Genomic DNA, 10,975 nt, shown 5'->3' on the forward strand with positions numbered 1-10,975 from the left:
AACTCAAATAAATATTGCTATTGGACTCAACTCCAACTTTAGTTTGTCTAACTTGATAGCTTTAGTTGATATAACTTGATAACTTTAGTTAATTTAACTTCAGCACTTGATACCTTTAGTTGATATAACTTGATAACTTAAGTTGATATAACTTCACTAATTGATAGCTTTAGTTGATATAACTTGATAACTTCAGTTGATATAACTTGATACCTTTAGTTGATATAACTTAACCTTAAGTCAATACTACTTTAGTTTTTGGTTGATTTAACTGCAATGCTAATGAGTTTATCTGCTTAAATGTAATGCAGTTTTCACCCCAGACATCTAATACAATTTAACAACAAATACTGCCCAATATGTTTCTTGTTTTATTGAAGATACAACTTTATGAACCAAAAACACTGAGATCCAACTCAAGCACCTTTAATAAAAACAGATGAGTCTCAATAAAAACAATTTTGGGAACAAGAATAATGCATCAGAAGACAATCATCCAACAATCCAACCATCCAACGATCCAATCCAACAAAAGTAAAAATAAATCTCCATGAATTCAAGGCTTCATGGGGTGTGTAACTGATAGAAAATAAGTCCCTTTTTTGGGTGAACTACTCCTTTAAGACAGTACCAACACATGATGTCATCAAAATGGAACATTTGTACCAGAAAGCTTTTTTTAATAGCCTTGCCTTGTTCTTTCTTACCATCTCACTGTGGGCAGTTAATCATACTACCATAATACTTGATGTGTTATCTATTATTTAATGCATCCTATTTAGGCAATCATCAATACTCAAATATATTTTGCATTGCAAGTTATAGAAATTTAAGTCGACATTTAAGTTTTCATTTTGATGACATCTTAAACAAACGTGTTGGCATTCAACAATGTGCAGCCAGTTACAAATAGAGCAATTAACTAAAGAATAAAAAAAATGCATCAAAACATGTGCAATTCTAAATAATGCATCGCAAATAAGATTAAGTAAACACTGAAGTTTCACACAGTGTGGATAAAACCTCAGTGCAACAAATCCACACTGTGTGTGTTACTGTCCCCCAAATAAATACACACCGTGTGTGTTACTGTCCCCCCCAAATAAATACACACCGTGTGTGTTACTGTGTCCCCCAAATAAATCCACACCGTGTGTTATGTGTCCCAAATACACTGTGTGTTACTGTGTTCCAAATACACTGTGTCGCTATACCCAAAATCCACAGTGTAAATATCCCAACAAATCCACAGTGTGTGCCCTTCCAAAGTGGCATGTAAACCTGCACAAGTCATTAAATTGTCAAATGCAGTACACAATCTACAGGATGTCTAACCAAAATAACAAAATATAGAGTCCATTTCTCATACCAAGTTCACATTTTGTTTGTTCAGTTGAACTTGCATTTTCTACTTGAGTATCAATATTTACACTCTGCCTTAAGCTTACACGGGCTTCCTCAAGAGTCTGTATCTCAAGCCATGTAACAATACACAATATTGCTGTGTGCAGTTCTCCAACAATCAAACTTAAATGGGAGTCCATTTCTCAGTCCATGACTCCTCCAATGTCCATCAAGTTCAGGGTCAATGCTTAAACTCTGCTTTAAGCTTACATGGTCTTCCTCAAGAGTTTGTTTCTCAAGCCATGAACCAAAGCAGTGCAATGGCCTCCACCAATGTCCATGAGCACCTTCTGAATGACTTCAAATGTGTACCTTATGCCTTTGGGATAGTCGATGTTGAGTGCGTAGAGCAGACCCATCAGCAGTGACACAGCTGTTGGAAAATCACTGACTGATGGAAAGATGATTTCTTCCTCGATGACCACTGCGAAACTGACAGTATCATCCCCGTCTGCCACTATGAGGATGCCCAGCATCATTCCTCTTGTCATGTCCTCCTCAGCATCTGTGGCCTAAACAAAGTGGAAAACGTGATAAAATAAACCTTTATTGATTCTGTTGTTGTGGCCACAACAGCATTAAGCATGAAACACACCAGTGGTTCCTAAACTTTTTATCTTAAGACACACTCCCGGGGACCCAAACTAATGAAAATAGCTGACCTACAATCTCACAACACTTCACAAAAAAAAAAAAAAAAAAGAGTATGAGCTGTTGAGTACTTAAAAACCTAATTTTTTAAGGGCTTTATTAAAAAAAAAAAAAAAAGAATCCCACCCAGTGTGAAATGAGCGGTGCTTTCGATGAGTTCATTTATACTCCTAAGCTTGGACACTGCCATCGAGGCCATGCTGGTACGGACATACACACAAAGCCACATGTTGGATCGGTTAGCGCTCAAAAATGAAGTAAATATTTTGAGGAAAATTGGAAACAAAGAAAGGGCCTTTTACTCATGATTGGTCCCAACCCACTGTTTAGGTCCTAAAATGCAGGATACGTACAAGTAAGGGTAAGAATGGGGGCCTGATCTGCACTGACGGAAAATATAAATATAAAATAAAATATACCTGAACTTTCTTGTAAAAGTTGGACGAAACCTCTTTGAGGTAGTGGGGGATCCCCATCAACACAACGGTCCTTTTCCATTGGTTGGAACACTAAAAATAATAGACAATACACAACCAATGGAACAGCTTCAGTCAGATAACATCAGAATAGAGTATTTAACAGTAAATAAATGATAAGTGTGTGTGAGTGTGAGTGAGAGCTGCAGACAAAATTGTAAAAACTATCAAATTGAAGCTGATAAAGCGGTTCTTTCTCCTAATTGGATGACACCATTGACCCGTGTGAAAGTACATTTGCTGTTTATAAAGAGCTGGAGAGACAGGGACTGGGAGAAGCCTGTTACTGAACCAACGCTATAGTAACATTTACTATAAGAACTTTTTTTAACAGAAAAACAGTGTAAAATATCACGTAAGCATACTTACAGGACTGTCTCAGAAAATTAGAATATTGTGATAAAGTTCTTTATTTTCTGTAATGCAATTAAAAAAACAAAAATGTCATACATTCTGGATTCATTACAAATCAACTGAAATATTGCAAGCCTTTTATTATTTTAATATTGCTGATTATGGCATACAGCTTAAGAAAACTCAAATATCCTATCTCTAAATATTAGAATATCATGAAAAAGTATACTAGTAGGGTGTTCAACGAATCACTTGAATCGTCTAATTAACTCGAAACACCTGCAAGGGTTTCCTGAGCCTTGAAAAACACTCAGCTTGGTTCAGTAAACTAAATCACAAGTATGGGGAAGACTGCTGATCTGACTGCTGTCCAGAGGACCGTCATTGACACCCTCCATCAGGAGGGTAAGACACAAAAAGAAATTTCTCAAAGAGCAAGCTGTTCACAGAGTGCAGTTTCAAAGCACATCCACAAAAAGTCTGTTGGAAGGGGGAAATGTGGCAGGAAACGCTGCACAACCAAGAGAGATGACCGAAGCCTTAACAGCATTGTGAAGAAGAGTCGCTTCCAGAATTTGGGGGAGCTTCAAAGACAGTGGACTGAAGCTGGAGTCCAGGTATCAAAAGTCACTGTTCACAGACGTGTCCGGGAAATGGGCTACAATAGCCGTATTCCCATGGTCAAGCCACTTCTGAACTCAAGACAACGGAAGAGGCGTCTGACTTGGGCTAAGGAAAAGAAGCACTGGACAGTTGCACAGTGGTCCAAAGTCCTCTTTTCAGACGAAAGCAAGTTTTGTATTTCATTTGGAAGTCAAGGCGCCAGAGTCTGGAGAAAGGCTGGAGAGGAGCAAAATCCAAGTTGCTTGAAATCCAGTGTGAAGTTCCCACAGTCAGCGATGGTTTGGGGAGCCATGTCAGCTGCTGGTGTTGGTCCACTGTGTTTCATCAAGCCCAGAGTAAATGCAGCTGTGTACCAAGAGATTTTAGAGCACTACATGCTTCCGTCTGCTGAAAAGCTCTATGGAGATGAGGAATTCATTTTCCAGCATGATCTGGCACCTGCCCACAGTGCCAAAACCACCAGTAACTGGTGTACTGACCATGGCATTACTGTCCTCGATTGGCCTGCAAATTCCCCTGACCTGAACCCCATAGAGAATATGTGGGGTATTGTGAAGAAGAAGCTGAAAGACACCAGACCCAACAATGCTAATGAGCTAAAGGCCGCTATTGAAGCATCCTGGGCATCCATAACACCTCAGCAATGCCACAGGCTGATTGCCTCCATGCCACGCCGCATTGATGCAGTAATCCGTGCAAAAGGATTCCCAACCAAGTACTGAGTGCATTAATGGACATTTTCAAATGTTTGATTGTGTTTTGCTGTTATAAATCTTTTTTTTTTACTTGGTCTGAGGAACTATTCTAATTTTTTGAGATAGGATTTTTGAGTTTTCTTAAGCTGTATGCCATAATCAGCAATATTAAAATAATAAAAGGCTTGCAATATTTCAGTTGATTTGTAATGAATCCAGAATGTATGACATTTTTGTTTTTTTAATTGCATTACAGAAAATAAAGAACTTTATCACAATATTCTAATTTTCTGAGACAGTCCTGTACATCACTGAGTGTTGACAACAGCTTCTTCAGCTCCACCACACCAGGCTTGGCTTTGTAGATATCAATGAACCTCTGCAGATACTTGTCAAGACCAGCGAAGAGGCAGCCTTTCAGGTCAACAGTGGTGAGGCGAGCAAACTCTGCTTCAATCTAGTAGGCATAAAAGAAGCAAAGAACAAGCCGAGGGATTGGCTGTAAATTCAATATCACTGATATACTGTATGTATATAACTGTATAATCTTCATGACAGCAGACATTAGCCATTGTGTACAACATATCTTTCTATTCTTAATCAGCCTCCAATCTGATCTTCCTCAATCACATTTGAAATAGAGAAGTACTTTACCTGACGTTCAGAGAACAGTGCTGGCCATTTATCTTTGATGTCAGCCACAGGTGGCTCCTCCTCTAAGATTTCCTTTCTCCGCAAAGAGAAGGTGCTGGTCATCATCGCTTGAATTTGCTTCCAATCAACCTTCCTCTTCTTCATTTCTGTGAGCATTGCTGTCCTTTCTTCGTCAAGGGAGTGTTTTGTTTTTCCTTCCGGGATGTCTGGCAAGAAGTTGACTTCTGATTTTCTAGCCCTCTTAAGAGTTCTTTTCCCAGATGTGCTGGATGACCGTGAGTTGAGTGAGTTGATCTTGAGCTCTGGGCATCCAGCCTCTCGGAGCTTTTGTCTGAAGTTACCCATTTTAAACTTTAAACTAAACGTCCAACAGTGCCATCCAGCGACAGACCCTGGTTCCCTCAGACATGGATGTTTTTTGATGAGCGCTTGCGCCACCAAAGCATATTCCTCATGTTGTGGGTATGGGCTATAGGCATAAACCGCTTCTGCTATTTTTTCCAAAATGTCTGATTTCATGCATTTGGAGATATCAAGAAGGGTTCCATCCTTCTGGAAGGCTTCATTTCCTTCCCTTAACCTTAGCTCTGTATCAAACGCAAAAGTAGGGATCTGAAATGACTGAGGCAGGTGACGACTGCAGGTGGACTGGACTCGACTGGGGCTCGACTCAGGGGTTGTGGTTAAGCTCGCAGTGTCCAACGTTGAGTCTGTATGATAATAAAGTTCTTCTGTATGAACTTGGAGTTCTTCAAGAGGATGACTGTACACTTTTAAAGTCACTTTATCTTTAGGGAGATCTGACATGTTACTCAAGTTGCAAAGCTCGTTATTGAACATTGGATCTTGAAATTGTACCCTCAAAACTCCTTCCAATCCAAGCTTGTTTTTGAGGATCAAGTGCAGGTCATCAACCGTGTCGGGCATGTTCTCAATGGTGACCCTCCGAATGTCCTCTTCGGTTAGGATGACACGCAGCAACATGGTGAATCTAAAAAGAACAAAACAAATATACATTTTCTTATAAACAAGGCAAAGTAATGATCACATGTCATAGTAGAACCCCGACCTAGTAAGTAATTTAACCACATGAGGCCTATATCCCAATATTGGGAACATTCTGTGTAAATTACAGATCTACAAGCTCACTATGTCTGACATGTTGTGAGCTTGTAGATCTGCTATTTTCGGTGAAGATATTTAGTGTAGATGGGAAAAGGACGGGGCTTCAGTCAACTAAGTATGGGGTTTTGCTGTAGGAGAGTGCAATGCAAGGCGTTGTGGCCTTGCCGTAGACTATCAATTTAAGATTTTGTTTAAACCCTGTTAAGATGTAAAGAAGGTTATTTTTTATTATTTAAAAACAATGGTAGTAAAATAATGAACTATATAAAAGTATAGAACATAAGGTAGAGTTGTTAATGAAACTAAGGCCTATAAGACAATTATTATTACTTAAATTATCCTGAAAATAAGCAGGAATGCCTTGGGAGAAATCAGGAGTCTGCCTTGCACCACGTAGGCTGTCAGGGGGACGTAGTGGTTCAGCTCTGCAGGGTCGACCACAACCAGTTGGGAATCCTCAGCACTGCAAACTTCATAACATCTATAGTGGTCCAGGTAACAACCAGAGAAAGGTTGAAGAACAACGAATGCCTTGTTGTCCACTATCACAATGTACAGGACTTGGCAGAAATCAGGGAGTCCACTTGTGCTTCCAAATGATACAAACATCCCCTTTACATATTTTTTTCCATGTATTAAGGCTGTTGTGGCAAGTGATATAGTGGTCAGATGACTGAATTTGTGCTGAATAGCTAGTTTGACTGGGAGGGGCACATTTTCAAGGGAATTGTGTGTTGTCCTCTCTACTTCTACTGCTGGCTTGAACAGGCAAGGCATGTCAAAATGGTATGCCAACATAAGCTGGTGTCTGTTGGCCAGAGACAACACAATGTTCTTGAAGTTATTAATATCACGAACAGCTTTCTTGAAAAAACTGTGTTTTGCTTCGAAGCGAAATGTCCAGAAGTCAACCACAGGTCCAAAGCAACGAATCAGATGGGGATAATGCTCTAGAAAATGATGTTTGGGTTTGAGTTTCACATCAGGAAATACATCTGTTAAAAGTTTCCTATGTTCAAAGATCTTTGCTTCTAGGTAACAGATGCTTTCATCTGTAAAAGCGGACGATGCCAAGATTTCAACAATGTCTTTCAGTTCCAGAATCAGAGACCATGCATCATCATTTTCAGGGACATCATCACCAATAATTAATGGCAACAACCTTAACAGAGTCCAATTCTCGTGGCCATTTCCTCCTATGGTTCCAGACAAATGAAAATTTACAGAATTTTTTTGAGGACAATTGGTTTTGTCAGAGTACTTATAAGGGAAGTACTGTATGGCAGTATTTAAATTATCTAATGTGAAATATTTCCTGTCAATGAATTTTTTCAAACACAAACACAGCTCAAAGGGTACAATGCCTTCAAATAGGTCGTGCAAAAAGTCAGGTGGAAACCCTGTTATACAATGAAAGTATTGTAGTTCATTTAGAACACATTCACGTTTTACACCATTTACACTTTTCAAATTTGTGTTTTCTTTAAGCTCAGACAGGTTCAGGTTATGTGACTCTATCGTTCTCAATACAAATGACCCACTTCTTACAGAACAAGTTTGAATATCTTTTCGACTTGCAAGGCAAAATCTGCAAAGCTTGTCCACATTAAAGGACTCCTGAAAGCCAGCAAATGAATGTGCCCCCAAATTATCTGATGAAATGTATAGCACTGTGCCTCTGACACTGGTTCCTAACCTGTCGATGTAAATTCCTTCCTTTTCAAGCAACTGTAGGTCTCTCAGCAGTGGTTGAACAATTGGACCATAACCAAATGTTTTAATATCTTGACTTTTGCATAGGGCAGCCAGATATATAGTAGACAATGATGATCTGTCTCTTACAGGCAAATTGCCAATTATCCAATAGATTGCACACAGCTTATGTTTCTTTCTTGAGGTGCCTAAAGGGTTACAGATCTCAAAGTCATCAATATACAAGCCCAAAGAAATACTTAGATCTTCACCATTAACAAGTGGATTTTCTTTACAGTACGATGCATCAAAAAAAGACTTATACTGGCCAGATGGTGATTTTCGGTTTTCTTCCAAAACTCTGTCAATTACATCACCCCTATTCAATAACGCTTGAAGAACACGCAAGATTGGCACATAAACAAATGTTTTTTTTGATGAAAAATCTAAAACATATTCAACTGGGTTGATTAAACTGAAGTTTTCTTTGAAAAAAGATGACCTCCTTTTGTCAGTTGACAAAGACCCACCCTCTGAAAGACAGCTAAAATGATTTGCCTGGCACAAGGTATCCTTTACTAAATGTATAGTGTTTTCATCAATGGTACATCCATTCTGCCTTAATGCTTTATCAAGAGTATTTTTGTTTACCTCACTCAATAAAACACCAATATCCCTAAATTCTGTAACTATTTGCTGAACTGCAGTCTTTGAGACATGTAAAACAGTTTCCAATCGCAGAAGTAAAGACGCAAGTCTTGCTTGAACTTTATCAGAGGTATCCTCCTGCTCATTTACAATCTCATCCTCAGAACATTCTGCATCACTGACATCTGAAACCACTTGATCAGCCACAAGTTCCACGCCTAAATGTGTTTGAGTAATAAGCTCAGATTTCAAGTCTTGTAGTGTGGCATTGTTGTGAAAACGACTTTTATGCGAAGTAAAGGTAGTGTAATTTCTTGTTTCGTGAGAACAGTGATTAAAAGGGCAGGTAACTGTCTCTTTGTTTCTAAGATGTTTCCCAAGATGACCAAAGTACTGTTTTATAGTCACTGGATAATTGAAGTAACACAATTGACAGTTAATTTTAAGGTTTAACCCTCCAACAGGTCCATGATGTGAAAGTCCATGTTCTCTTAAATGCTTATTAAGGGATTCCTGTGATCGGAAAACTAGCGGACAGTCACTGTAGATACAGGGCAAAGGGCAATTTCTTCCATGATGTCCAAGAATGGCTCTATAATGTTCAATTATTCTTTTGCGATTTCCTGAGTAATAGGTACAAAACTTACAAATCCACCGCATTCACGTTTGGATCTTGATCATGTACACCTGGAAAAAGAAAAGTAAGAAAGAATTAGGACAGAGATATTACATGGTAGTTTAATAAGCATGTTATATTTTCCTCAAAGCTATATATATTAGTGCTGTCAAACGATTAAAATATTTAATCGCGATTAATCGCATGAATGTCATAGTTAACTCACAATTAATCGCAATTAATCACACAATTTTATCTATTCTAAATGTCCCTTGATTTATTTTTGTCCCATTATTTTTTTTCATTTCAATGCTCTTATGAACATGGAAAAGTGGATTGGCTTGCTTTATGCACATGTTTCTTTTATTAGAAGCAACATGCAAACAGGGCAGTACAAAATACAATTATAAAGTTAAACCATGGCTTAATATTTCCTTTTTCTAAAGTTTGCTGTGAACATAGCAGTCAGAAAACGTATTTCAGAAACAATGAACGGTAACAGTTAGGTAACCAATAAAACTGAAAGCTGAAAGCAAAGAAGTTACAGGTAAGCCTACAACTTCTTTGCTTTCAGCCAGCTACTCAAACAGACAAACCTGTTGACATTTTCAGACAACAGTGAAGCTCGCTTCTTTTGCACAACATGCCCAGACACTGAAAACAACCTCTCAGAAGGTAGTGATGTTGCCGGTGCTGCTAAGTACTTGCGTGCAAGGCGGGCCATTTCTCTGAATCTTTTTATCATCCATTTCGTCGTATCGCGCTCGCCACTCACTCGAACCGTAACGTTAGCCTACTACTATTGGCCGGCTGCCAAACGGCGTGCCTATTGTCTTGTTTCCAGTCTAGCTAGATCCGGTGTGGTGTTGTAGTTTTTCTAACGTTACTAGTTGTTGCAACCAATTGCAACAGCATGTGAAAAAAACTACACACACAAATATATGTGTATATATATATGTATATAATAAGTAAAAATTAAACGCATCCTATTAACTGTTGTCCGAAAAATTCTCCACCATGGTTTACTCATAGCCTATTTAGTGCACGTGCAACTCATTTTAACTATAGCAATTAAAAGTTTGAAGAACACAATTTTTTAATGAAATAAAAAAGACATTCTCAATACGCACACCAAACTGGGCAGGGGGTAATTTAAATTAAAAAGTCTGGGAAACAAACTAATCAACAAGTCAAACAGGAGGGAATGGCTGCGCTGTTTGCTAGCAGCTAGCTAACTCGGGCTGCTAAGCTGTTAGCTATTCCCACTGTGAATTTCACCAAAAGTTTTGCTGTTCCGTTTTCAATAAACGGGCAACACGGACGATAATGTAACCAATTAAAAAACGTAAAACATGTCTTAAATATTACTTGTAAGCTATCAATATAACATTTACACTCACCTTGTTAAAATACGATGTATATTCAGTCTCTGGCGTTGTTCCATCCACCGAACAATGCGCGCGCTTAGCAGGGAAGGACGCAAAACGTGCTACACAGCGTACAGCGTGATGACGCACAAGTCTATAACTTTTGTGCATTTGTCAACTCAACTAGACTCAACTTGATTTATCTTGTTAACATAACAAAGGGTCTTAATTGAGTCAACTTCCATGTGGTTGAGACGTTATCAATTAATTATTTTAAGTTAAAATGACTTTTTGCACAAATCTGTGTTGTATTGACAAGTAAAAATGAGTCATGATAACTAAAGAGCAACATTGGGTTTTACAGTGGAATCCCGAACCCAATAAAATACCCAATATTAACGGTGTGTGTGTCTGCCCAAGGACAATTTAAGGTAAAACCTAATAGAGGTGTCATACATAATAACCTAATAAAAGTAAATGTAACAACTACTACAGTGCAACAAAACAGGAAGATTAAATGTGGTCTCTTAAACATAACATCTTTAGCATCTAAAGCAATATTGGTAAATTATTTAATATCAGATTATAATATTGATATATGCTGTCTCACTGAAACTTGGTTGAGACATGAAGAATATGTCAGCATAAATGAGGCCACTCCACCCAGCC

At 38.4% G+C, this 10,975-nt stretch overlaps 1 protein-coding gene and 1 long non-coding RNA gene across 3 annotated transcripts; both read right to left on the reverse strand.

Moving 5' to 3' along the window:
* Window positions 1-443: 443 nt before the first annotated feature.
* On the reverse strand, window positions 444-5,986 carry LOC307042257 (uncharacterized protein). Of its 2 annotated transcripts, none has more exons than XM_079686050.1 (3): window positions 5,717-5,986; window positions 2,475-2,564; window positions 444-1,916 (listed from the first exon to the last, which is right to left on the reverse strand). In XM_079686050.1, exons 1-3 carry the CDS (start codon window positions 5,873-5,875, stop codon window positions 1,611-1,613), a joined length of 555 nt encoding a protein of 184 aa, XP_079542176.1. In that variant the 5' UTR covers window positions 5,876-5,986; the 3' UTR covers window positions 444-1,610. The 2 variants fall into 2 exon arrangements, with proteins under 2 accessions (XP_079542176.1, XP_079542177.1); XM_079686051.1 differs by lacking the exon at window positions 5,717-5,986 and adding an exon at window positions 2,901-2,919.
* A 105-nt stretch (window positions 5,987-6,091) lies between these two features.
* On the reverse strand, window positions 6,092-10,667 carry LOC307042258. The gene is made up of 3 exons (XR_013809055.1): window positions 10,340-10,667; window positions 8,971-9,010; window positions 6,092-6,464 (listed from the first exon to the last, which is right to left on the reverse strand). It is a non-coding gene; the product is annotated as an uncharacterized lncRNA (long non-coding RNA).
* Window positions 10,668-10,975: the final 308 nt, after the last annotated feature.

Source organism: Notothenia rossii, assembly GCF_949606895.1.
Source record: "Notothenia rossii genome assembly, chromosome: 6".
Classification (NCBI taxonomy): domain Eukaryota; kingdom Metazoa; phylum Chordata; class Actinopteri; order Perciformes; family Nototheniidae; genus Notothenia; species Notothenia rossii.